Source organism: Podarcis vaucheri, assembly GCF_965113315.1.
Source record: "Podarcis vaucheri genome assembly, chromosome: 10".
Taxonomy (NCBI): Eukaryota; Metazoa; Chordata; class Lepidosauria; order Squamata; family Lacertidae; genus Podarcis; species Podarcis vaucheri.
Genome location: NC_138748.1, coordinates 51,359,559 through 51,387,416, shown reverse-complemented (window position 1 = coordinate 51,387,416; position 27,858 = coordinate 51,359,559). Strand labels below are relative to the sequence as shown.

Below are 27,858 nucleotides of genomic sequence, written 5' to 3'. Positions count from 1 at the left end.
AGAATGAACTTCCAAGTGAAAACAATGAAGTATGAATGGGTCACTGTACTCCCAACACCCACTAATCCAGAGACATCAACATGCCAAAAGCAGCTTCTGTATTTGGCTCTCTGGATTGGAACATGTATATCATTCTCCCTTTCTAGGTGGGCCCCTAGTTTCTCTTTCCAGTCCCCCAAAATAACATCTTTTCAAGAAAAGTTATTTACTGGATTGCCCATAAACTAATGGCTTCCATACTTTATCCTGGTTAATGCCAACCAACCACCACTCTTTTCTACTCCTCTTTCTTCAAATATTATTTTCTCTCTACAGCCCTATTTACAACAATGTAATTCGCATCCTGTATGCAGCATATCGATTGATGCCAAATGAACATTAAGTGGTGTTGACCTGCTGTTGGGCAACTTACGGAACACAGAAACAGAGATCTTAAAAAGCAAAAAGAGCACCACAAACTCAGGAGCTTTTCTAACTCCAGTCCTTTTAATTCACTTAAAAGCATTGCGAGAAAAAGATCAACCCAAATAATACCAGACAGTATCCACTCGAATCTCACTATGTTGAAATGTTTTACAGCTATAGCTTAGAGAGCATGTCAACTAGAGTTTCAACAGTGTCTTGAGGAACTCAACGCAAGACCAGCAAAACACATTCACTGCTTAAAAACTGAGCCGTTTAAAAAACCAATCCCAGTATTAATCAGTTATTCAACCAATTAGGCCCCTCAATGGGCTTAAGTTAAATGATGCATCCAGCCAACTATATCCACCAAGCTATACCAGCTAAACTTCAGGAGTGAGTTGGGAAAGGGCAGGATTTCAGAGGTACAGCCAAGAGTTTGTAGTGATCTCCCGATTGTTCCTTAGCTTCCGCATGCCCAAACTATTGCAGCCAGATTAAAGCCATCTTTGTTGATATAGCACATGTATATATGCGATGGCGAGTTTCTGAAACTTCTCCAACACTGATTTCCCCAGGTTGCTTATGATGAAGGCTGTCATGCAGATAAACTAAGGGGGTACTGTTTCAGGAAAGGGAAATCCTAGTGAGCCCATTTTGTTATAGCATGGAGTTGGAAGGGTTATCTAGTCCAAAGCCCTGCAATGCAGGAATCTCAGCTAACGTACCCATGACAGATGGCCATCCAACCTCTGCTTAAAAGCCTCCAAGGAAGGAGAAACTACAACGTCCCAAGGGAGAAATGGAATCAACACTGCTAAAATAAAAGGGCAGAAAAGTCATAGGAGAGTAAGCTGGGGCATTTGGCTTGCTGGTGGAAAACAGCAGTCGTTGCCTAGAGTCATAAAGTACTACTGACCCAAGCCACACAAAATATTCCACTGTTGAGAATGAAAATAAATGACACTCACAATTGGCACTGATGATATCAAGCTTCAAGGTGCATCCTGCAGGGAGCGGGGCAGGTAGAAATGGAGGCAGGGATCTCTGGATTGCATAGCAAGTCACTACGCAACCATTTCAAGAGGTTTCACATAAGACCTGTTGCACTTCACTAACATAGGTAAAGGGAACCCTGACGGTTAGGTCCAGTCGCGGGCGACTCTGGGGTTGCGGCGCTCATCTTGCTGAGAGCCGTGCCCGCAGACAGTTTTTCCAGGTCATGTGGCTAGCATGACTAAGCCGCTTCTGGCGAAACCAGAGCAGCGCATGGAAACGGCGTTTACCTTCCCACCGGAGTGGTACCTATTTATCTACTTGCACTGGCGTGCTTTTGAACTGCTAGGTTGGCAGGAGCTGGGACAGAGCAACAGGAGCTCATCCCGTCGCGGGGATTTGAACCGCCGACCTTCTGATCGGCAAGCTCAAGAGGCTCAGTGGTTTAACCCACAGCGCCACCCGCGTCCCTCTCACTAACATAAGTCTTAGTCAATTAAAGCTTGTATGATTAATCAATCAAATCTTATGCTCACAAATAAAGAAATAGCTGTGGTGAAGGAAGAATTGCTTTGAGACTATCTCAAAGAAGTTATACCCTCCTGTGAAAGAGAAATTAGGTCTTTTCTAATGGGGTGCTTACCACCCACAGATGCGTCAGGAACTTACATTAAAACAATTATGGTTTGGTGTTTGTTTTTTTTAAAAAGGCTGCCCAAATTAACCAGGAAAGCTTTTAAAATATCTGTATCTCAATAAGTAAAACACCACAGTCCTAATATAAAATGTCTGCTGAAAGCAGCCCACAAGACAGATAAGCAACGTTATACGCTCCAAAGTAAAGCTCCTCCTAATTTCTGTATTCTATGAGGTATTCAGGATAGATCTGGTGCTTCTCAAAAATGACAAAGATGGATGGATTCTGGGTGCTATTCACACAACTATCATAGAAGACTGAGTTCTGGCTGTCTTTGGCAGGAGGGCGGAGGTAGGAAGACACACCATTCGTAAACTCCCCAACCAACACTCTGGCCAGAAACATGGTCTTGACAGAAGAATTGCTTTTGGTGTAGTTATCAGAATATGAAGCATCTCTTGCAAAGTAACTTCCTGTAAAGGGGAGAGGGAGTGGAAAGAGACAAAAAAGAAGCAGCGCAGAGTAAGGCTACTGACTATTAGTTCAAGGCGGTACAGCAGATGTAACATTAGCAAATCATCCAATAGAAGCTTTACTGTAAGGCCAAAAAGTAGAATGTTCTTCAAGTTTTCTCACATCAGCTGCCCAGCTAGGCTGCTCACTGTCCTGCCTCTAAGGCTGCAATCTAAAGCATACTTCCTTATAAGTCTCACCCTTCTTTGCAAACCACCCTTTCCCACCCTTAAATTATAAACAATCCACTTTTCCTTCTTAGTTTTAACAGAATGAAGTTACCTTTGCCATAGGCTGTGCCATGGACGCCGCAGATCCTCCAGTCAAAGTTCTGCTGGCAGATAGCATCAATGTGGTCATTTTTGGTCCCGTGAAATAACTGTCTTTCATCCACATCCTTTCCCCCATTTGCCTTCTTCATTTGTTCTTTCTGCCTACAAAGAAGCAAATATTTCAAAGTTCCCTAATGCAGAAACACCCAGGATCTGACAAGAGAGAGCACTGCTTTAGCGTAAGCTTCATCCACCCAGGGCTCAAGATTTGCCAATGCAGCCCTGCTCCAGATAGCATCAATGATAAATCTTTTCTGTAGTGCCCCCATCTGTTCAGAACTCCATCTTCTCAGTGAATGAAAAATTGTATTTTCTACTTTGTGTCTTCAGCAGTTAAGATTAAGAAAGGTATTTTGCTCTGATGTTTTGCTCTGTCTTGCTTTTTTGCTTACTGGCCCTTAGATTTTACACATTATTTATGATTATGATTATGATTATTTATTGCAAACCACTATGGAAGCCTTTGTAGATCCAAGCAGTCTATACATACAGTAAGGCTGCAACCCTGGCACCACTACCTTCATTCAACAGGAATAAGCCCCACTGAATTCAACAGGACTTACTTCTGAGTATGGATGGTTAGGACTGCACTGTAAATAAGCAAGTAAATCACACATTTCTTAAGTCATCGTCATATGTTTTGGTGCAAGAGGCTAAACATTCATAACTAATACAGGAGCTTTGTATAAGGGCTGCCTGTTCCCTTCCAGCTGCCCAACCCAGCCACACTAATGTGATTTTACACAATTCAACAGTGTTTTGAGCTCAGATCCAATATCTAAATGCATGCATGGTGCCTGTCAGAAGTTGTTTTCGAGTATCTTAAGATCACTTTCTTCCACCTCAAGTCTAAAGGGATGTGCTTGGATTAAGAAATAACCAAGAGAGCAACACTCCTGTATTCTGACATGGCGCCAGATAGCATTATAGATGTCGCCAATCAGCATATGTAGAAAACATAGTGGCCACTTATGAGTGGCACATATATATTCCTATAACAATGTGAACACAGTTCCAAAACTGAGAAGCAGATTATCAAAACTGGTTTCATATACAGAGCAAACAAGACAAAACTCTGAGGAAAAGAAACAGCAACATAATTTACTACTTTCAGTTTTGCTTCCTGTTTCAACTACGGCAAAAGAAACAGAACTGAAATCTACACACAAACAAGTCAGGGTCTTTGTGAAGCAAAAGCACAGGCACAAACATTGTACCGTGGTGGCGAAGCAGCCTCCCAACTTCCAAAATGGACCATGGCCTAGTTCAAAGCTTCTGATGGGAAGTTCGGTGCAAAATCGGCCACCTGGGTACTTGCACACCTGCAGTATCTCAGAGACCTCAGAGGGGGCTGGTTGGATATGTGTATGTTTTCCCCAAGGGGGAAACAAAAAGGAGGGAGGATAGATGGGGAAGTGGCAAGGAAAAAAGACTTGGAACTGCCCCCATCCCTGCCCTCCTCAACACCATGGTCCTGGATCTATCCCAAGCTTAGACGCTTGCAATAAATTTAGGCATGGCTGTCCTATCATCTTCTTACTTGGTCCAAACACCCAAATAGCCCTGCATTGCAAGAGGTTGGATTAGGTGGCGCTCAGGGTCCCTTCCAACTCCACAGTTCTCTGATTCTATGAACACTGCCTGAGTATTTGAACACTGAGGAACACAAGGGGACTTCAGTCCAGCACTCAAGAATTTTTTTCGGACCTCTGCTACGCAGCAGTAAATCTGGGCTTTGGAAAAGTAAAGAGAAACCCAGTTACGTAACACCAGAGCAATGAATTTGCACTTACCACCGATATACTTCCCACAGAGCCAAATTCTGGATTCTTTTGACGCTCGTAATCAATGCATTCGGCATCGTGCGCTGAAAATTAACCTGGACATTTCTGTACTCCTTGGAAGATGGGAGAAGGGTGATCAGCTGCAGGGCAAAAGGTACAAAGATGCTTCATGAAAACGGCAGCAAGAGTAGCCCATGCAGCAAAGGTAATTCCAAATGTGCATAAAGAAGATTTGGAGTAGCAGGCCAGAGGTGCAGGGCCCCTCAATAGTGATGGTGGGAGGAGAAGGAGAAAGAGGTTTTTGACCAGACACTTAAAGGACAATATCTTGGGTCATCCTCATCTCTGGGGCAAAGTATAAGACTACTGATGCTGAATCGTTCTTAAAATATGACCTATTTTGTTATTCTTTAATCTTTATCTGTTGGTTCAGGAGTATAGAAGGTATCAGGCTTGAGAGATGTGCTCCTTGTAAACACAGTTGTTCAGCAACAGGGTGTTACTAGATATGGAACACAGATATAAGCCCTGCTATCACACAGTAGGTTTTTAGCTACCTTTCTGAATGGCAAGGCACAGAGTTCTCATCTACACTCACCCCAATTCTTGGGTGCAGTGGCTTCCTGAATGGGAGAAGTCAGGGAACACTTATCAAGTCAGGGAACCCTTCAAAGACAGTATTTAATGCTGTATCCTCACACACCCCTTGCATCTTCACAAACCATTTGGCTAATGCATCTTGCCTTTCTCCTGACTTTTGGGAGACTGGCAAAACATTTATATTCTTTGAAGGGGTACATAACTGCAAACATTGCTCCCCAATGTTCCATTTTACTGGTTTTGTTCTTGAATATTATTGGATAGGTTAGATATCACTTTATGGAAGCCATGAGGGATGAAAAGGAAAGCTACGAAGGAGGGAAATAGATAATAATGCACATCTCTCATGCTATCAACTTGCCAAAACACAAATTATGGTTCTGCAATAATCAGACTAAACTAAACTGAAAAGATGTGAGTAAAAGCGAATAGTTCTGGAGTGTAGAATCTGCCAAGGAGAGTGCTAAAGCTGCCCTTTCCCTTTGGCAGAAGCTAATTATCATCTTGCACATCTTGACATAATGTCAGTAGGGAAGATGTCAGTAGGGAAGATGTGTATTGAGGCATTACAGGGACAGCCTGACCCCACACACTTCAGAGTATCCTACCTTATATCCAAGTTCTGGCAAGGCTGACTGGTCCCAGTGAGCTGGAATGTGCGTGTTGTCTCCTGTTGACTGCTTGGCCCCACTTTGCGATGGGAATAGATCAAGCAATTAAGAATTAATGCTTACATATAATATTAAGCTGCTGGGGGAGCACACACCTGCTGAATATGTGGCTAAGTGAACACATTCAAGTTTTGAATATTGCCTTAAAACGAAGTGTTAAGACAGCAATTAAATTAAGGAGGAATTAAAGCTCCTGTTCAGCAAAACACCCGTGCCAGAATCATAACCTCTCCGTCTAATCAGGTGGTTAAAACCCTGATCAGCAACTCACAATTCCTAGGAAGTTGGTTTGAAAAGCAAGTGATGAGAGCTGGGCCAGCCCTAAAGGCACATTCCTGCCGTGGATACGAAGTTCTCCACACCTCTTTTCCTTCCAGAATCCTTTATTTATTTATGTTTATATCCCACCTTTCCTCAAAGGAGCTCAATGTAGCTTACAGAGTTCCCCTCCTCATTTATGCTCACAGCAACCCTGTGAATTAGGGTAGGCTGAGAGTGAGTGACTGGCCCCAGGTCCCTCAGTGAGCATCATTGCTGTGTAGGGATTTGAACCCTAGTCTCGCAGATCCTAGCCCGACACTACACTGGCTCACTTTAGAGGACAGGCTCTCCCAGGAGCCTCCAGTTGCAGACCTCTCGCTTAAAATAAAGGTCCACAACAGGAAGGGGGGAAAAACCTAGAAGACAAAATACTGAGATTGGTTGGTACTCTCAACTATTGCAAAAGGTGTTTTAGGATTTCCTTTATTCAAAGGATCTGTCCCTGTGCACTTTGTTATCTATTGTTGAACTCAAAACTATGGAACAGCCACAGTGGCCAGGCCTTATTACAGGTTGTGGCGACAATGGGAAAGGCAGACAGCAAGGATTAGATGCTTCCTTCTTTCCTGAAATCCTCACTGATGTCCTTTGTCGTGCATAATCTCTATACAGTACAGACTTTCGTCACCAACCTTTTCTTCTTCTTCTCTACTTCCTTTACAGACACAAACTTTGGTCGTCTTCGAACACTTCGTTCTGTCAGGTAACGCAGGTTTTTCTGTTTCATGGCTGGGGAGGAGGGGGAAGCCACAGAAATATTTAACAGTGCTTACATGCAGAATAACATTTATTCCATTTAAAAAGATATTCTGCTGCCAAAGTCATTTATACTCCCTCTGAAAAGAGATCTGAACACCACTGGTTCCGATTTATAACTTAAAACTGAGAAGAGCCAGAAAACCTCTAGAGAACATTCCTTCCTTCAAAATCTTTTAGAATATAATCTACAGGAAAATTCATCGCTGGCTGATGAAGCAGACGTGAAGCCAATTCAGATGGGGCAAAATGGAAAGAAGGCCTATTTGGCTTCTGAAGCAAAGATTATCTACTCCTGATTTAGAAGATAGATCTCCATGCAAGGTCCATTCTATACCTGTATCACAGAAGCCATCTAAGCACCCAGAAAAGACCACCGCCTTCTCATAAACAGAACAAAAAGCCCTCTGCTCGACAGGAGGAATTATTCTATCTTGGCTTAACAAAATATGAATTACTCTTCTGGCTATGCATGCAGCCCCTTCTCTCTTCTTTGAAATGAACCAAGGAACAACTGACTATAGTCCAAACCAGGAAACGATGGTTACCAACTTCAGAACAAGCAAGGATATCAAGCCATGGCTTGGAAGAAGTCCACCTGATTTTGTTTGCTCACCTAAGTAAAGGGCTGCATGCAGAGACACAAGGCTCATTCATACCTTGGTTTATTAGGCGGAAATATGTTCATCTGAATGTGGCCATTGTGTGACCTTAGTTCAATGGTAGAGCATATGCTTTGCATGCAGAAGGTTCCAGCAGCTACAGTAAAAAAAAAGATACTAGATAGCATGGCTAGGAAGGACCTCTGCTATGGAGAGCTTTTTAAGTATACATTACCAGGCTAGAGGGATCAATGGTCTAGCTCAGTATATGGCAGCACCATGTAAGGGCCAGATCCCATGGGCCAAATATGACAAGAGGCCACACACCTATCCCTGTCAATCGCCTGATGTCACAATGACATCATGCAATGTTTCATGGGATTTGGGACTCACGAAGAGCCCTGTGCAAGGCTGATCAGGAGACTTTGAAGTCACCACCTATCAACTAATGGGTGGTGATTTCAAGCCGGTTTTCTTCTTGGGTAGAGCTTCCCCCAGCAGCAGGGAAGAGAATTCTGTCAACATCAGGGTTTAAAGAAAGGGTTTGGAATGCACTTCAAAGCCTTCCAAAGAACTAGACATCTGCATGGATATGATGCATGACGTGGACCCAGCTGTGTCTCTACCTGCTGCACACCTGACATCACATTTGACAGGTGCGTAGGAGTGCAAATATCCAGTGTGGGGTCAGGTGGGATTACTATGAGGAATTATTAAATAGGCATCAAGCCATTGTGTCCACGATGAATTTGCCGTGTTGACTGGGTTTAATTCATTGGCAATAATTTCTGATCAAATCCTACAACCCTATGCATCTCTGGCCATTTTCTCTTTCTTGACAAGTCACGTATGCAGCCTAGTTGCTTCGCCAGGCAGGCATCCTGGGCCATAAAGATAGTGGGCAGGTTTCTTTGATGTAGCTTTTCTGATATGTTAATCTTAGGGCCAGGAAACAGATCTCACGTGAAGGTGAATATGATCGCTGTCTTCCTGGCCATCCTTCTTATCATGTATATTGCTTGTTTATCACCTCCGGGGTTGCCAAATGCACTCCTTTGTAGTTCTGTGTTGTTTACCTCAAAAGTATGCGTGCTTAATTAATTTTGGTAGTTTAACTTTGTCCCCACTGTGGGGTTTGTTGAAATGCTCAGAAGAAATCTGATTGGTTCTTACGAACACTCTGTAAAAAGTTCTTTTGTGAATAAAACGACCTGGGCCAGGGGGTGGACAGAGACTATTATACGCACCCTTCCCAGAGTCTTGCTAGTACAAGCCTCTGTGTGTATTCTTATTAATCAGTTCAATCCTTCCTTTACTTTGAGAACACCTCACAGGTGGGCAAAACTGGGACCCATGCTAAGCCAAATCTGGCCCACAAAGTGTTCCTTGCCCCTGTTCCAGCAGATTGTATTTAAGCACACCTCAGGCGATTCAATGAGACTTACCTTTGAAATCAAGCTCGTATTTGTGTTTTCCAGCTGAAAACGTGAGTGTTGGAGACGCTTCAGACTGATAGGTTTTTTCCAAGTCAAAGCAGGACACTGTGGCGGCAGAGTGATCAACATCCTAGCAGCAGGGAAGAAATCACATCCCTTTTTAAAAATAGATAGCCAAGAACTTTCTTTGAGGAAACCTTACAATCTACAGGGGTCTAAAGCGTGAGATATATTGGACTGTACAAAAAAATATTCGCCCTTTATAAGCAAGCATGCATGGGATGGATTTGCAACAACTGCTCAAAACGTTAGAGAGGCAAGGAATGACTAGAAAGCAAGACAGTGTTTCTCCATTAAGTGGAATAGATTTTCAAAGTTCGGCAGAATCAGGTAGTCGAAAGGCACAAACTCCACTGAGAAACTAAAAAGATCTTCAATTAGCACCAAAAAGACTGCAAAGGCAGAACCAGGTAAGCCTCCTTGGGGAAAACATTCTGTAACAGTGGCAACACCAGCAAGAAGGCTCTTGGTTATTTTTGTTTTTTGTTTAGTACTGTTCCTGCTTTATTTGTTGCACTTTTTAAAAAAAATGCTTCCTATTTTGTTTTGGGAACAGCAATACTGAAGGACTGGGCAGAAATGTTCCAAATAAATAAATAAATCCGACCCACAGCTGTGGTCTTAAACAGAGTTCTGATCTACTTCAAGGAAGACTACGCAGAAAAAAATGTTCCAGCAGGTTGTGAAGCAAGGCAATTCCTGAGAGAGGGATGCCAACTAGATTTCAAAATCGTCTATCTGCACCAGTTTACAATGCTCAAAAAGGGTCACCACAATATGACTTGCTTCAGCACAGCATGATCCCATGTTACTTACTTCCTTTCCATATTCATTCCACACCCCATATTCATCCTTCCAATACCAGATCCAATCAGTTGTGAGAATATAGTGAGGCGCCATGGTCACAGAAGATGCGGTGGAGAGCCGTCTAATTTTGGCAGTGCCACAAGTCATACTGGAGAAAACGATGTCTGCAGCGCTGTTGTAGACAATTCTGTGCACAATTGGGTTTTGAGCGGGGGTTTAGAGTGCACTTGAAAGATTTACAAAGAACTAAATATTCTTTACTACTAATAATGTCGAGATCTGCTACTTTCTGCAAGCCAGCATGATTTTTTTTTATTCCACCCTTAACCAAGAGTAATTCCATTGTTAAAAGCATTTAAAGCAGTGGCGCTGTACTACAAATTCTCCCTTTTTCATGAAGAAGTTTCCAGGAGGCTGGTGTGCTTCTCCCCAAAACTCCCTGAAGCTTAGATTGTTTTCCACAGATGCACTGCCCCAGTTGGCTACTGCTGCAGCACGATTGCTTTTTTTCCCTCCCCAGACTAGCTTTCTTCCTAACAATAGTGACTAGTCAATTTTGACTAGCTCCATGAAGTTCTGTAATGATGTTGCAGTGAAAATCCTGGGAACTGTAGTTTGTTAAGGGTGCTGGGAATTGTAGCTCTGTGCAGGTGAATATACAGTTCCTAGGATTCTTCGGGGGAAGGCATGTGCTTCAGATGTGTGTCGAATGTGTTTTAAATGTACGGTGTGAATCTGCCCTCACTTTCAGTGAGATATTATTCACAGTTAAAGTCAGATCATATCCCAAGTCTTAAAAATGCACGCAGATGCCGCAACTGCAAGTCCCATTCTGCCATCTTGAGACCTAGAACCCTCCCTTTCAACATCAAGATAAAAAAACAAAAACTTCCATGAATCTAAGATGACTTCTAAGACTGCACAAATATGCCTTTAAAAGAGCCCAAACACACACACACACACACACACACACACACACACACACACACAAAATGCATTTTGGTTCTTTTCCCCACATGAAGCCTAAGCCGATTTCAAATGTTTCCCCACCAGTTTAAATCAAGGCTCTGTGCACTACAAAAGCAGTTAAGCCATTAAAAAGACAAAATACAACATTCAAGTAGTAATCCACCAGCAGAGTTAATTACTAAAGAAAATATAAACAAACAGCAAAGAGACCCGTACCACTAAAATTCAGAGCCAAACAAGAACGTATTAATAATGTATCTATACCTGTCAATAACTGGGTCACAGTAGGCCTGTTCAATTTTCTCCATATCCTTCAGATCTTTCCACTGGGTCCCATTAAGTATTTGCCATCTGTATGGCAAATGGAAGTGATCTCGAATACACTTATCTAGACAAATAAAACCAAGTTGTGTTAGAACCCTTGGGCATCCACCCATGGGCTTTACAGAAGAAACACTATGGGGCTGGTGCTAAATATACAGGATGTGAAGCGAACGACAAATGCTTGCAGGGAGAAAGCTGGGAGAAGGCGCTCAGAATTTTCCATTTAACCAGTTGTCTCCATCCAGTTGAGGAGAGGGAAGCCTGGAAATCCATGGCTCACTTAGGATTGATTTATCTACATTCATACTAAACATGCAAATACAACCAAGACATTTATCATTTGAAGTTACTACGTTCATATGGTGTACTCAAGCACTCAAGGTGGTCTGCAGTTTAAAATAATGGATTGCAAACCAAGAGACATGACACAAAAGGAAAAAAGGAACCGCAAGGGAAGAGGAAGGGAAGCACCTATCATCTGGACCTTGTTCATGGCATGGAATGTAGGACAGCACACCCGAAACTGGCCTACAGGTTATATTATGCACAGGTAAAAGCATTTGGATTTTAGGACTACTAGGAACATGCCATCTCCAGATGGACCAAGGGGGAGGGGAGGACAGGTTTATACTTCCCCATTGCTACACATGTGCCAGATCAGGCTGAAGATATTGTCTAAACCAGTTACATAACAACTGCGTGGAATGGCTGGAGCAGTTCTGGGAGAGGGTCTTGCTGGCTCACCTTCCAAAGCAGCCAGGTGGGTGCAATGGTTGCTGATGGCATGATAGTCCAGATGTAGCCCTGCCAGTATAAAGGTATTAATGCTTCCCTGTCTCTATCAGAATTGATTCTACTGATGCCTGCTGAGAATTCAGCCAGCCTACTTTGCAGTGAGTCATATGGGCAGCTTAGTCACCTTGCAGTGAATCTAACAGCCAGCCATTTACAATATGGTGCTGAAGTGCAGAAACTTAATGCGACTGTAGGAGCAACAGAAGAGCTGCACATTTTTATTTAAAGTTGGTTTGAGAGAGGGATTTTTTTTTGAAACTTTTGTTTTTAAACAAATAAAAATACAAGAACCATTAAACATCCAGTAGTACGTCTAATGACCTCTAAGCCAGTGTTTCCCAAACTTGGGTCTCTAGCTGTTTTTTTGGACTATAGTTCCCAGCATCCCTATCTAGCAGGACCAGTTGCAAGGATGATGGGAATTGTAGTCCAAAAACACAGCTGGAGACCCAAGTTTGGGAAACGCTGCTCTAGACATAAACTTACACATTCAACATTCAAACATTTTACTTATCGTAACCTCTCTACTGAGAATACTGAGCAGTTGGTATAACAAGGTCTTAATTTGGGCCATTAATATGGGGGGGGGTTTAAGCCCCAAAAGTAAACTAATAAGTTTAGTAAGCACTTAATAAATCAACACGGTAGAAAACAGAATAGCAAGGATGCTTAAATATTTGCAAATAATACTTTCCCATCACAAATGGATGGGAGACCTCTTCCACCAAGCTGGTCAGATCTTTGTCTCCCGTCACTCTGTGGGTCAACAATGACATGTGAGTGGGGCCACCCATACGTCAATCATCTGACACTGGCAAAGCAGCATCCAGCAATACTGTACTCTCATTCAGTATTCATTCATATTGCCATATGCCAGGGCCTGCTTCACAGGCAATGTGCTAGCAAACCAGCACCCAGCAGGACTGAGACTTGCCTTCCCAGCCAGTATCTGATGTCACACATTGACATCAGATGATTTAAACGCTGGCAGGGTTGGAGGAGAAATGGCCTCATGGCCCAAACTGGACTCCCCTGGTGGGCCAATATTGGCTTGTGGGCCAGAGATTCCCTACCCCGGCAAAAGGGGAATCTTTATTGCATACAGTCCATGTTGGGTCATTTAAGAGACACCAGTCAATTCATATGCTCAAGTGCAGAATAAAGTAAAGGGATCTTCTTCAAAGTACATCTGTTGCAGGCAGGGGCAAGTAAAAGAGAGAGGCTTGCAAACTAGCCGACATTATTTTTCAAGTGGCTCAAGGCGAAATAAATAATAAAGCTTAAATCATAATTTCTTAGGGAATGATGGCAATAGGTCATTTTTGCAAAGTTTGAAAGTGCATAAAAACAAGGGGGGACGGGGAACGGACAGTGATACATACACACACATGCAAAAGAAAAGCTTGATAGAACCCACCACAGGTTTTATTACACTTACCCTGAAAGCTACAACTTTTCCTAATGTGGTATAAGCATATAAAATCTGAATCTTCGCTGCTGTTTGTGGTTGATGGTACCTGACCGCTGCTCAATTTTCTTTCTGAGAAAGCAGGAAAACACAGACTCTAGCTCAGTGTTTCACAACCTGCGGACTGCACCCGGTAATTGGACTGCAAAGCCCATGCAAGTGGGTTGCAGGCTTTATAAGTAAACCCAAAATTATTGCATGTAATCTTCAACTGGTATGATGAATACTTCTTCCAACATTTTGTTTTGTTTGCATATTCTTAGTATCATGACATATCTTTAGGCGCCAGGTGAAAACATTTCTGTATAACCTTTGACTGATGAACACTGTATGGCTTTTTTAATGTGTTTGTGGGAAGGGGGTTATTGGTTTGTTTTTATTTTATTATGTATTTTGGGTTCTCTTTTTGTATTTTTATGTCATGACCCACCCTGAGATTTTCAGATGAAGAGCGGTATATAAATTTAGCAAATAAATGTCTTGACTGCTCTGGGTTCCTGAGTACTTCGAGATCTGAAAACCCAGTTAAGAGCTGTCTTCCTCAAGTCAGTGCTTGAATAATAGTCATGCCTACTAGACATTTTAATTGAGGCAGTTGTTCATATTGTGCACAACCATTGCAACTTAAACAATGCATTCAATTCTGTAGATGGCAGGTTTGTATCGAAAAGTTCCACTATTGGCTAATCAGTTCATGTTATACATCTTATTATGTCCTTGTCCTTTAACGTATATAGGACAAACCAGAAGAGACTAGAATGTTTGCTCTGTGAGCATCAAAGCAAAATCTCTGCACACATCATGGAAGCCCAATTAATTAATGCAAGCCTACTCCTGAGGAGTTAAAAAGATTTTTTTTGCTACAGAACAAGTACGCAGGTCTTTGTATAAAGGGCAAGATCCCCATGTAACATTACGTAAATGTGAGGCATACCGGGTTTCTACTTTTGAGCTCTGTAAATCCTAAAGGACTCAACAGTAAGTCTGACCAATCTGCATTCTTGTAACATCTGTTTCCAATTACTAATAATTAGTCACAGGAGGTAGCAGGTTCACAGCTATTACAAATTATGTTTCATGAAAGTAGTGGTTATGCTGTTCTAGCCCTGGGAAGAGTGGGAGAATGTAATAGGTGAAATTTCCTATTTGCGTCCTTTATAAGGGTATTTCTTGCATATTTTGAAAAAGTGTATGATATATAACATTAGGTCATGTTCACAATGAAGAACTCATGATGAAAGCAGCTGCTCTGGTTAATGAGCTTTTATCAGTCAGAGGTGCATTTAAAGAAACTGGCTATAGCCCACAAAGAAGTTTTGTTGTTAAAACTCTTCCCAAGGACTCTAGATTACTTTGATGTGAAAAAGGCCAATTAGCTGAAACAGACCAGTGTTCTGTCTCCAACTATTATGCCATATTTATTTTACTCATTTTATTGTTTATTCTTCCTGTACAACTCAGCTTCCTATGTTCACAATTCCAAACTGCTGGCCAACTTAATAATTGGTCACATGGCCCCACTCTTTTATCTGAAAGGTTCTCTTCTCCTTTCTTAGAAGGCAAGCCAAGATAGCTCTTAAAACTTGCAGTGCAGGAGCTACAGACCCTGCCTCCCCATCTCCTTCACTGGGCAAAAGATTATAAATATATTTACAGTATTGCTATATTGATCTGGCTGGGGAAACCCTGTCAGATGGGCAGGGTATAAATAATACAATTATAATTATTAACCTTCTGTTCCTGACATTCACAGTGAGTAGCAGCTACTGTACTAGCAATATTGGGGATTTCTATAGTGTTATAAAAGAGAATGAAGCACTCTACCTCTGCTAGTTGATGCTGTTGAGCTATTTTTGATGTCATATGCATTCCTGTAGATCAAGGGAATTTTGGTGATCGTGGTGTGGCTCATTCCTCGCTTCTCCAGCTTCTCGTAACACTCCGAGTTAGCAATGTCATGTGAGCGCTTGCAGGTACTCCCAAACCTGCACTCTCCTTGGAGGTAGTACTGACAAATGTGGAGTTTGACACAGATCTTCTTAAAGGTGCAAGATCCATAGGGCCCGCCCCCTTTGTTATAGTATGGACATATCTAACAACAACAAAAAGGAGAAGGGAAAAAAATCAAGACACATAAATTCATTTAAAGCAAATAGACTAGAGTAAGATGTAAACACAGGACTAGCAATGCCTAAATGTTTTCAAGCAGCAAGAGAAACACGAATGTGGCCCTGTAACAAAACTGCTGCAGCGTGGAGTGACTTTGTTCAGAGCTCCAGCACTCTATTCTATTCATCTCTGTTTTCTGTCTTGTCACAGCACTCACTGAACATGCTCAGTCCTTATTGGCCTGCTTTGGAGTGTCTCCTCCCTTTCCTGTCTCTTCATTCTATACTTCCTCCCACTTGGCTGTCAGTCTCCACATCCCAACTTAGTCAGCCAACATTCCATGCCAATGAGTTATAATGGGCCCCCTGCCCAAAGGTTCTTTGCATAACTGGAAACCTTGGGGATAACCTCAAGTCTGCTCCTAACTTTTTCTTGTGCATGGGTGATGTTGTTTTGGCTTCATGTGCTCAGGCTTTAGAAGCTATGATTTAGTATTAGGAATGATTAATTCTCAAAATCTGAGGAGGAAAGCTTTTGAGCAATAAGTAACTTGGCTTTCTTGGACTCATCTTTTCTGTGTCTAGAATCAGCAGTCATGGGGGCTGCCATGTGTGTCATTACCAACCTATCATACTGGCTCAGTATGTTATGAATTACAAATCTAGTTGCCAACATGGTGACTTTTCAGTTGTAGCCTTCAGTTGTGTCAGTATTACTCCGTCATACACATGCGCCCAGTGTTCGAAAATTCCCCCAGGCGCCACCCCCAGGAGATCTTCCCCCAGGAGATCTCTGGATGCCAGGTTGGCAATGGACATCTCCATCTGGCTGGCCTTTCCAGCTTTCTTATGCAGGTAAGCAGATGAGAAATTGCATTTATTTCCCACTTTTTTCGCCAAGGAGCACATGGTTCACCCCTCTCTTCAGTTAATTCCTACACTAACCCTGTGAGGTAAGATTAAGAGGCTGTGACTGGCCCCAAGTCACCCAGTGAGCCTCATGACTGAGTGGGGATTTGAACCCTGATCTCCCAGGTCCTAGTCCGACACTAACCCAGGGGTAGAAAAACTAAGGCCTGTGGGCCGGATGTGGCCCAATCGCCTTCTCAATCTGGCCCGCGGATGGTCCGGGAATCAGCGTATTTTTACATGAGTAGAATGTGTCCTTTTATTTAAAATGCATCTCTGGGTAATTTGTGGGGCATAGGAATTTGTTCATTCCCCCCAAAAAATATAGTCCAGCCCACCACATGGACTGAGGGACAGTGAAGCAGCCCGCGGCTGAAAAAGGTTGCTGACCCTTCCTCTAACCACTACACCACACTGGCTTCCTAGCGCACATCTGCTATGGGGCAGCTCTATAAATTAAGTAGGTATATAGATATGGGGAAGGCAAAATGTCACTTAGAGAAGGATCTGAAATATCTTCATTGAAGCTTGAATTTTTTTATTCTGGATTGTTTTATTTGATGTTTTAATGTGTTGTATACTGCTTTGATAATAAATAACGAATTTCATGGTAAAAAAGGGTGCCTAGACATTCCATTGCAACGACCATAACCTAGGTTTAAGCTGCCATTTGGCAATTAGCTTATATATCTGTTTCGAACACTGCCTACGCCCTAAGAGGAAGCAAGCTGCAGAGTTTTATCCCTTGCTGCCAAGCAAAATTAGATAACTTTCATTAATAACTCGAATGAACAGTAATATTCAAACACAACAGATGTTCTGTAACAGAATACTTGTTACTAGAAATGTGAAGTCTTGGAAAGGGTGGATTAAATTTTTCTCCAACCCAGGTGTTTTTTTGGGGGGGGGGTGTGGAGGCTTCACATCTCTATTACCAAGGCTTTTTTTTCCAGCCAGAACTCAGTTGTGACACCTCTCAGGTGGGCACCATTGCCATTCTAAGAGAACAGGGGAGGTGTTCATGGTGAGTTCCACCACCACTTTTTCTAGAAAAATAGCACTGTATTACTAAAATGAAACAAGGGCCCTCTGGCTTAACCCCCAAGATGATTTTTCCTCTACTTTTGAGCAAATGTGAAGCAGAGATGACATGCCACAGGTGCCAATCTTTGCCTTCCATTCCAACTTACTTATTTTATTTCCCCATCAGAACAATGACAACGCACCTGAAAACACTGCAGTTTGCACCAAAAACTTTAGAATCTACACCCACAATACATAAAATCATTAAAACACATGGAAGTAATTGGATTACAAGAGCAGCATATTTTAGCCAGCACCCTGTCTTGGACTAAATAGCCAGTGAGATTTCAAGAAAGTTCCCAAGGCAAGATGGCAACTGACATCAGCTCCAGGTACACACTGCCTCCAATCATGGCCATTTCATTCCCAGCTATTGCTGCTAAGAAGTAAGCACTTGTAGACCCATTTCCTCCAAATATTCATGGCAAAGCCCATTATAGCATCCTGTGGCAATTAATACATCTTATATAGAGTCTGACCATTGGTCCTTCTCACAAAGTACTGCCTAGCAACTCTCCAGGATTTCAGACAGGAAACATTCCCAGACCTACCTGAAGCTGCTGGGGATCAAACATGGGACCTTCTGTATAAAATGCTGATGCTCTTCCACTGAGCGACAGCTGTTCCCCAACCATTGTTTCATTACCAAACACACAACACGTCCAATGACTCTTAACTACTTCTCATTATGAGAAATCCAGCTACACCGAGGCCCTTGAGCCATAAACTTATTTATTATTTATTTTCCACTCATAATTTCAATATGGTTTTTCAAGGCAACCCAGCATTCACCTTTACTACTGGTGCTTGAACTCAAGGTATTATAATCTTAAATCTGCCTTAATTTTTCATCTTCTTGTACATTTCCTTGACTTGCTGTTGGACAGAAATGTATAGAAATAAACAAACCGCTTAAAAATGAACAAAAGAGAACCAGCCATAATAGCAGAGATCAACTAAATTCAATTTAAGGCCACTGAATGCCCTAATGAAAAATGTTTTCAACTAGCATAGAAAGAGCCTGCTGGATCAAGCCTGTGGCCCATCTAAGCCAGTATCTTGTTCTCACAGTGGTCAACCGGATGCCATTGAAGTGCCAAACAGGTGCAAGGAAGCAATTGTGAAGACTTCTCCACTGTATTCCACCACTCTGAAGTGGAGAACATCTCCAGCACATCAGAAATATCATAAGCTGCAGAACTAACTTAAGTAACAACAAACCTTGTAAACAGCCAATTGCCTATAAAGACAATCAGGCAGTGAAGATTTACCAAACATGCTCCTTCCATTTGGAACCAAAAATAACCAACAAAGAGGCATGCATTTGCACTAGTAATTTCTGAAGGACTTACAGTGGTACCTCAGGTTACAAACGCTTCAGGTTACATACGCTTCAGGTTACAGACTCCGCTAACCCAGAAATAGTACCTCAGGTTAAGAACTTTGCTTCAGTATGAGAACAGAAATCGTGCAGCGGCGGCGCAGCGGCAAGCCCCATTAGCTAAAGTGCTGCTTCAGGTTAAGAACAGTTTCAGGTTAAGAACAGACCTCCAGAACGAATTAAGCACTTAAGCCAAAGTACCACTGTACTTGCAAGGCTGTAGTAACACACAAATAACTGACATATCCTTTTCAAGAATGTGGGGGATGCATACACATACAAATCATTAAAGAGGGTTTTCATCGCATTCTTGCAATGCTTTAGGCAGGGCATATTGTAACCTTTTCCTTATCTCTCTAAGCCAAGCAAAAAGCACATTCCTTGCACCAGGAAAGAAACACATTGAGCTCAACTCACAACATGCTGGTTGGTTTTGCTCACACATTATACAGTGGTGCCTCACAAGACGAAATTAATTCGTTCTGCGAATTTTTTCATCTAGCGAATTTTTCGTCTTGCGAAGCACGGTTTCCCATAGGAATGCATTGAAAATCAATTAATGCGTTCCTATGGTCAAAAAAAGTCCAAACAAAGCCAAATTCAGTACAACAAGAGTTTATTAAGTGCTCTTTAAAGTCACACATACTGTAAAGAGCATTTCAAAATTCAAACCCAGAATTTTTTTTAAAAAACAGCAGAGTGGCCCAATGGTCACAGAAAATCATAAAAATGCAGAAAAAAACCACAAGCTTCCAGATTCTTGCAAACCCCTCCCCAACTGTTCCCCCAGCCACCCAGCACACAGAAATTCAAACCCAGAATTTTTTTTTAAAAAAACAGCAGAGTGGCCCAATGGTCACAGAAAATCATAAAAATGCAGAAAAAAACACACAAGCTTCCAGATTCTTGCAAACCCCTTCCCAACACCAAGTCCTTGAATTCCAAACACCCCAACCCAAAATCCAAAACCCCCCAAAAAAGTTTTAAAAGCTTAACTTACCAAATGGCTGCAAAAGAAGTTTTGGAAAAGCTTCAAAAATCACCAAAGTCTTTAAAAACCTCAAAAAAGGCTACTATATGTACACTGCGTTCTATGAGTTGCTCCTCGAAGTCAAGTCGCAACTGTATTAACGGTGTTAAGAATAAGGAAACAAACTTGCAAGACATTTTCGTCTTGCGAAGCAAGCCCATAGGGAAATTCATCTTGCGAAGCAGCTCAAAAACGGAAAACCCTTTCATCTAGCGAGTTTTCCATCTTGCGAGGCATTCGTCTTGCAGGGCACCACTGTAATGGCTATCTCAAGTTTACAATAGCTGCTAGAACACCGCAGCTACATGGTTTAATCACTTCCATTTAAAATAAATTAACGGAAGTACAAGCTGGAGTTCTCTAATCAAGTTCCTGAAGGGTTCAAAGGTCCAGATATCTGGTATGCTCACTGGTTGTTTAGAGATTCATTAAAAGTCTCATCATTCAGGAGTGAAAGTCCTCACCTCAGGTAAGAGTGAAGAATCATTCTGAAGCAGAAGCTGACACAATTCATCATCCTTTAAGCTTTCGAGCCCATGCTCTTTTAGGACAGGGAGGTTATGGGGTGAATGAAAGTCATGGATGAACTTGCATGGCTTCCTGTAAATTTCGAAAACATTAAACATGCTTGTAATTGCATTCTGCTTTTACCATCAAAGATGAACTGAAGCTGCATGTTGTTCATAGCCAAAGGTAATCATGCAGCCCAATTCTATGCAGGTTTACTTGGAATAAATATCAATGTGTTTATTGGGGCTTACTCCCAGGTAAGTACATATAGGACTACAGTTCCAGCAATCTTTGTCCAACAGCATTTTGGATAATATATATATATATTAATTTATATACAGCTTAATTGCTGAAACCTCTAAATGGGTTTCCACAGAACATAAAATATACATCAAAATTTTAAAAGTTGTAAGTTAAAAACAGGTTGAAGGTAAAACTATGGGTTCTGTTTTTTAAAGCCCAATTTATCAAGTTTCATCATCTTGAATTACCCTAAATTCGAGAGATGCCTGAAAAAGGAGAAGTGAATGATTAGGATAGGACAAATGAATGGAGAAAGCAAGCAGTGTCACATGAGTTCAAGCAAAATGAAGTGGACAGTCTCACAAAGGCTTATATAATTTTAAAAGGTTATTTTTTTAAAGACATTGTAAGGCTGTTGTTTTTGCTGCAACAGACTAACATGGAAAATGAGTTCACATTATGTTTTAAGATCTCCTGAGCAAGGAGGTAAAAACATAGCAAAAAAGAAAGATAGATGGTGGTAGTTTTAGCAGCCACAAACAACTCATGAACTCCAAAGTTGCAATTTCCTTTACAGCACTATGTATTAGTACTTGTATACAGCTTAGGTCCAAACTATCTGAAGGACTGCATTCCCTTATAGGAACCTGCTAGGGTTTTGAGGGTTTTTCCTATGTTTTCAATAGTTCTCATTTTTATCTATCAGTTGCCTTGAGTCCCGTCTAGAGAAAAAGACATTAATAATAGTATGCAAACATGATGTACTGTAAAACTAATGGCAGAAAGAATCACAAACTGTCCTTTGACTGGTCATTTAAGTCTTTGGGAATTGGGCATAACAAAAGCAAGCAAAATAAATCCATTTAAAAATTAAATTAAAATGGCAAAGACACCTTACCAGAGACCACCAAATTTAATTTTTATAGTGAAAAACCTGAATGATTTGCATACTGGCAAAAAGAAGAAGAAAGCCATCCTCTTTCAAAAGTTTGCTTTTGGTAAAAATATGTTCACATATGGGTTGCTATATGTCCTCTTTTTACAGGACACGCACTTTTTTTCATGGTGTTCCATGAAAGTAAAAAGTAAAAGTCGGCAAATGTGTCCTCTTTTTGTCTCTTCAAAATTATGCAACCCCCTACAGAAGGTAAACTCAACTTATTTCCATTGCACATACTAACAGAATGCAAAAAAGGGAACGTTTAAAACCGTACGTACTTCCTTACACGTCCACATACACTAGAGCCTGGGACTTCGAACAATGGTAGCAAGAGAAGCTCCGCCCCACACTTAAAAGTCGGGGAAGATGGACGGAGGAGTCTCGCCCCCCACAGCTCAAACATTCACTCCTGAACAACAACTCGGGGCTGCCCGGCACTTCCCTCGCCTCGCCCCAATCCGGCTACACGGCTCGGGATCTACAAACCGGTTCAGCTTCCCCCGTCCACGCACCGCAATTCTTTTGCAGTCCCGACCCTGGGCGCAAAAGTTTACCCGGAAGCAAGTCCGAACAAAGCTCATTCAATAGCAACCCTGGTTTTTGCGGGAGTGGGGTCGCTGCCCCGCTTGCACGCCCCCCTTCCTCAATAGCAACCCTCCGCTCCCCACCCACGGCAATCCTAGACGACGCTCCCTATGGAGTAAAAAAACAAACACCCCGTTAACTCGAGGGGTGCGTCTTGCTTCCGAACAAACACGCCGGCGATGAAGCATTTGGGGGGGGGGGTTGAAGGGGGTCTCCGCCGGCCTTACCTGCCGTCCAGGTTACGGCACCCGCCGCCCACGAAGTAGCGGCAGACGTGTAGCCGCCGGCAGTCGCCCTGGCACTTCCCGCTGCCGTGCTCCGGGCACAGCCGCGCCCCGGTGGTGGCCACCACGACCTGGGCATCTCCATCTTCTTCTCCTCCTCCTCCTTCTTCGGCCGCCGAGGGGGCCTCCTCCCGGGTCACCACCGTGAACTTGCGCGCGTCCTGGAAGAGCGGGCCCAGGAGCTCCGCGCTCACGCCGAGGGCCACGCGCCGGCACAGCTCGTCCTGGCGCAGGCAGCCCCCCGACGCGCACAGCTCCCGCAGGGCCAGGGAGGCCAGCCTCTGCGAAGTGTAGCGGTCCATGCTGGCTGGGGGTCAGCTTTTGCAGAAGGCCGGCGCTCCCGCCGAAGCTGCTGCTCCTCCTCCTCCTCCGCCGCTACTACTAGGAGGAGACCCGCCCGATTCCCGCCTTCGCTAGGAGACGACGACCACCGTCCCTTTCCCCACCTCTCCACTTCCGCCCCTGCCTCCCGTGATCTCTCCCCGGCCAGAGGGAGAAACGAAACCGAAAGCCACGAGTTGCTAGGGCGACGGAGCGAAGGAAGAGGCGCGGCTTGCTTATGCATCTAGCTCGGTGTTGGGTACACGGACTGGCAGCCGCTGGCCAGGGTTTCAAGCAAGAGGCGCGCTCATACAGGATTGAACCCGGGACATTTTGCTCTCATGTGTGCTCTGTGTAGAATCATAGGACTGAAAAGTTGGAAGGAGTCCCCAAGGTTCAGCTGGTTCAAACCCCTGCAATTTAGGAATCATCCATGACAGATGGCCATTAAACCCCCTGCTTAAAACCTCCAGTGAAAGAAAGGCCACCACTTCTCGCGGGAGTCTGCTCCACTGGCGAATAGCTCTTACTGTTAGAAAGTTTTTCCTGATGTTTTTCCTGCCGCTGAGCAGTACAGACTTAATTGAGGAATATCCCATTGGATTCATGTAGACTTTGTTTTATTCATTTACTAGATCAAGGCAGCACACAGCCTCCATTTTATCCTCACAACAACCATGTGAAGTACGTTAGGCTGATAGGGACTAGCTCAGGTGAGCTTGGTGGCTGAATGGAGATTTGAATCAGTCTCCTTGCTCCTTGTCTAGCACTCAAACCACTACACCATAGTGGCTTACTTCTGAGTAGACATGCACAGGGCTGCACTCCAATGGTCACCATTAATAACTTCTTTTTTCCCTGAGTTTTTTTGTGCTCAGGCAAATGTGTACTTTTTGGGAAAATACCAGGGCTTGAAGTCTTGTGCTCCTTTATTTAGAACTCCTTGGAACTCACTTCTGAATAAGTCTGCATTGCACCACATTGAATGCTTTTACACAAGTGAGTTGAACAATTAAGGAGTAAATCTACAATCTACAATCAACACAGAACCAATGACACAAATTAATCAATTACATCTAGCAGCCCCAAGCAGAAGTTATAAGACCAATGACCAGCCACTTAGGTCTTGACACTTGCTTCAGTATATGAGACCAAAACATGAGGGAGAGGCATGGAAAACATTTCAGCAGCAGAAACCTACTTTTAATGGATTGTTAAGAAATACAGTGGTGCCCCGCAAGACGAATGCCTCGCAAGACAGAAAACTCGCTAGACGAAAGAGTTTTCCGTTTTGGAGGTGCTTCACAAAACGAATTTCCTATGGGCTTGCTTCGTAAGACGACAATATCTTGCGAGTTCCTGCTGGTTCCCCCCCCTTTTCTAAGCCGCTAAGCCGCTTATCAGCTGATCCGATCAGCTGATCCGATCAGCAGATAAGCCGCTAATAGCGCTAATCCGCTAATCCTTCAATGGGCTTGCTTCGCAAGACGAAAAAACCGCTAGACGAAGAGAATCACAGAACGGATTCTTTTCGTCTTGCGAGGCACCACTGTACTTTTAAAGAACTGATTCCTTCTCACAACTTACACTTGAAGCCAGACATTAGTGCGAGCAAAGATCCTATGTACCAGATAGAATGCTTAAACATTTAGCTTAGAATAACACAGCATTTGATAAGAATATTGGTACCGCTTCGACAGGAAGGTAAACGGCATTTCTGTGCGCTGCTCTGGTTCGCCAGAAGCGGCTTAGTCATGCTGGTCTGCGAACAAACCCAGGCTCCCTCGGCCTGTAGAGCGAGATGAGCGCCACAACTCCAGAGTTGTCTGCCACTGGGCCTAATGGTCAGGGGTACCTTTACCTTTTTATAATTACGATTACAGAAAAGGCCAAAGGATCATTATCCTTCCAACAAAAGCTATCCAGTGGAGGTCTGCTGCAAATACTCCATTTTAGCATGATTGGGCCCCATTTTCTGCTCCCTGCCCTAATTTTTGGCTATTGAAAACATCTGGCTAACATTTTGTTAGTGTGGGTTTCTGGTCTTGTCATCTCCCAGGCTGAGTGCCCTCAGAAAAGTTAAATGAATAACAAAAAGATGCAGCTTCAAAAGGGGGTTTATTGTGGGATCAGTGTTTTTTGCCGCATTCACATGATATCCTAGGCATCAAAATGTGAACACATATCGCCCCCTCCCAATTTAATCCAGGTTTAGGCTTTTTAGGGGAAACCTGATAAATTAAAACTGTTGCCAATGAAGCAAGAAGTATTTCTGCTTTTTTTTAAAAAAAGATATTTATTAAAGTTTTTTAAAAATGTAACAATGAAAATGAAAAAGAAAAAGAAAAGAAATACAAAATACAACATAAAAACAGTTAAAAAACAAATAATTTTCCATAACATATCTTCCTTACACTTATTTCTCCAGACCTCCTCATACCTCCCTTCTTTGTATTCCACTTCAATTTGTTAATTCAGCAAATCCTTACCATTAAGCTTTTACCCATTTGTAAACCTTTTTTTTCGTATCTCCTAAAGCATCACAGCTGGAAACCCCTTAGTTTCTATCCAACATCCTTCTAACATTCATTAATTTTACAATATTTCTGTAAATAGTCTTTAAATTTCTTCCAGTCTTCTTTCACTATCTCTTCTCCCTGGTCTCGGATTCTGCCAGTCATTTCTGCCAATTCCATGTAGTCGATCACCTTCATCTGCCATTCTTCCAGAGTGGGTAGATCTTGTGTCTTCCAATACTTTGCAATGAGTATTCTTGCTGCTGTTGTAGCATACATAAAAAAAGTTCTGTCCTTCTTTGGCACCCATTGGCCGACAATGCCCAGGAGAAAGGCCTCTGGTTTCTTCAGGAAGGTATATTTAAATACCTTTTTCAGTTCATTATATATCATTTCCCAGAAAGCCTTAATCTTTGGGCACGTCCACCAAGGGTGAAAGAATGTACCTTCCGTTTCTTTATATTTCCAACATTTGTTATCGGGCAGATGGTAGAGTTTTGCAAGCTTGACTGGGGTCATGTACCGCAAGAAGTATTTCTGTCACTGTGGTGATTGACTTTCAAGCCACAAACTCTCTAGAATGACCCTTTGTGATATCAGAATGACCCATCTGTAATATTAACCCCTTTCTAGAAGCACCGTTCATTTCTAGGGAATTTATCAGTAAATGCAAAGCACCTATACAACACATAGGCTGTCATTTCATACCCCACAATTACCAAGGTATTGATGTCCTGAGCCACTTAGGGCTTTATTGATTAAAACTGGAACTCGGAATTGGGCTCAGAAATGAATTGGTAGCCAGTGCAGTTGTGCCAGGATTGGTGTAATGCTTTCAGATCATCTTGCCCCAGTCTGACGCAGCTGCATTTTCCAATCTGTCTTCAAAAGCAGCCCCACATACAAAGCATTGCAGTAATGATGTACTTCAGCTCTCAAACTTGTGTGTACCACACACAAAATCAGATGCAGTGCTACAAAAAGGCCACATTGTGGAGCTAGTGTCTTTCCTTCGTACATCACAGCAACTTGAGAAATTGATGGATGGAATGTTTGCTGCTTACAAAAGCAATGATTGTGTCTTCTTGCTTCCGGTTCCCAGGCATTCACTGAAAAAGATACACAGAGAAAATATAGCAACTGTGTTCTCAAACAAGGTTTTGTTTGGATTAGCTACTTCTTTTAAAACCAGCATTGTGAATACTGCTCTCCCGTCATGCAAAGTTCCCTCACCCATTAAGCTTTAACACAGCCCAGCAACTGATGGGGTCAACTAATACTATTTATTTACTTACTTTTATACACATTGTGAAATCCAAAGCAGCACACATTCCCAGATGGTCTCCCATTCAGGTAGTGAGAAAACCCAGATCTGCTTAGCTGCTACAGCAAAGTGATATCCAGGGACCATTAGCTAACAGGCAGTTGTTCACAGGCATATGGAATATGTTGTTTAGTCATGTCCGACTCTTTGTGACCCCATGGACCAGAGCACGCCAGGCACTCCTGTCTTCATATGGAATATACCTTGAGGCATATCCAGCTATTATTATCAATCATCTCCAACCTTTTCATACCTGAGCCTTTGGCCAAAACATGTAGTTGGGGACCCACTTCTTAATATTTTCATTTTATTTATGTATTAAATCTGTACACTGCTCTTCATGAGAACCAGTGTGGTGTAGTGGTTAAGAGCGGTAGACTCGTAATCTGGTAGATTCATAATCGGGTTCGCATCTCCGCTCCTCCACATGCAGCTGCTGGGTGACCTTGGGCTAGTCACACTTCTCTGAAGTCTCTCAGCCCCACTCACCTCACAGAGTGTTTGTTGTGGGGGAGGAAGGGAAAGGAGAATGTTAGCCGCTTTGAGACTCCTTCGGGTAGTGAGAAAGCGTGATATCAGATCCAAACACCTCTTCTTCTTCATCATCAGAAGATTCCAGGGCAGTTCACAACAGAAAAATACAAAATGAGAATACAACTGCTCTCTACTGTTTTTTTAATTTTTCAAGCAGACTTGGACCACACAGCCCTACAGACAGAAGGCTCCTTCAAACAAAGAACTGTTCTGTAAAGTAGGACACAGGACCACCCTAAAGGGCCTTTTCAGTGGTGGCTCCTTGACTGTGGAATGTTCTCCCAGGGATGCTTGCCTTAATGTCATTTTAGCTCCAGCTATAGTCTTTTTCTTAATTCTTGTAGGCTTTTAAATCCTCTGGATGTTGCCTTTATGCTGCTTTGTGTTTTTAAAATTCATTTGACTGCTTTTATTATGCTTTTTTAAAAATCTTGGGGCATTTGAATGTTCTTGGTTTGATTCATTTTATGGTGATTTAAACTTTTTTTGCAAGCCACCCTGAGATGCTAACAATGTATAAACAAAACAAATGCTTTTGTGAGCTAGCTTTGTGTTGCAGGTAAATAAACATAGTAAAGCTACTTTTAAAAATGATAATAATGGTGGGACACATGACC

At 42.6% G+C, this 27,858-nt stretch overlaps 1 protein-coding gene across 1 annotated transcript; it reads right to left on the bottom strand.

The window, feature by feature from the left end:
• Positions 1-468: 468 nt before the first annotated feature.
• On the bottom strand, positions 469-22,939 carry LOC309542028 (protein mono-ADP-ribosyltransferase PARP12-like). Its single transcript, XM_082240509.1, has 12 exons — positions 22,490-22,939; positions 20,449-20,584; positions 15,298-15,565; positions 13,444-13,545; positions 11,151-11,274; positions 9,927-10,104; positions 9,060-9,180; positions 6,889-6,985; positions 5,873-5,954; positions 4,674-4,804; positions 2,831-2,982; positions 469-2,508 (listed from the first exon to the last, which is right to left on the bottom strand). The coding sequence occupies exons 1-12, from the start codon at positions 22,846-22,848 to the stop codon at positions 2,249-2,251; spliced, it is 2,010 nt and encodes a 669-aa protein (XP_082096635.1). The 5' UTR covers positions 22,849-22,939; the 3' UTR covers positions 469-2,248.
• Between the last annotated feature and the right edge of the window lie 4,919 nt (positions 22,940-27,858).

Excerpts from the sequence above, each read along its gene's own strand:
- LOC309542028 (XM_082240509.1), bottom strand. The coding sequence starts at position 22,848 with ATGGACCGCTACACTTCGCAGAGGCTGGCCTCCCTGGCCCTGCGGGAG. Across the intron at positions 9,181-9,926 it reads GGAATGAATATGGAAAGGAA|GATGTTGATCACTCTGCCGC; the intron begins GTAAGTAACATG and ends CCCTGCTGCTAG. Across the intron at positions 4,805-5,872 it reads TGCCAGAACTTGGATATAAG|CTGATCACCCTTCTCCCATC; the intron begins GTAGGATACTCT and ends TTTGCCCTGCAG.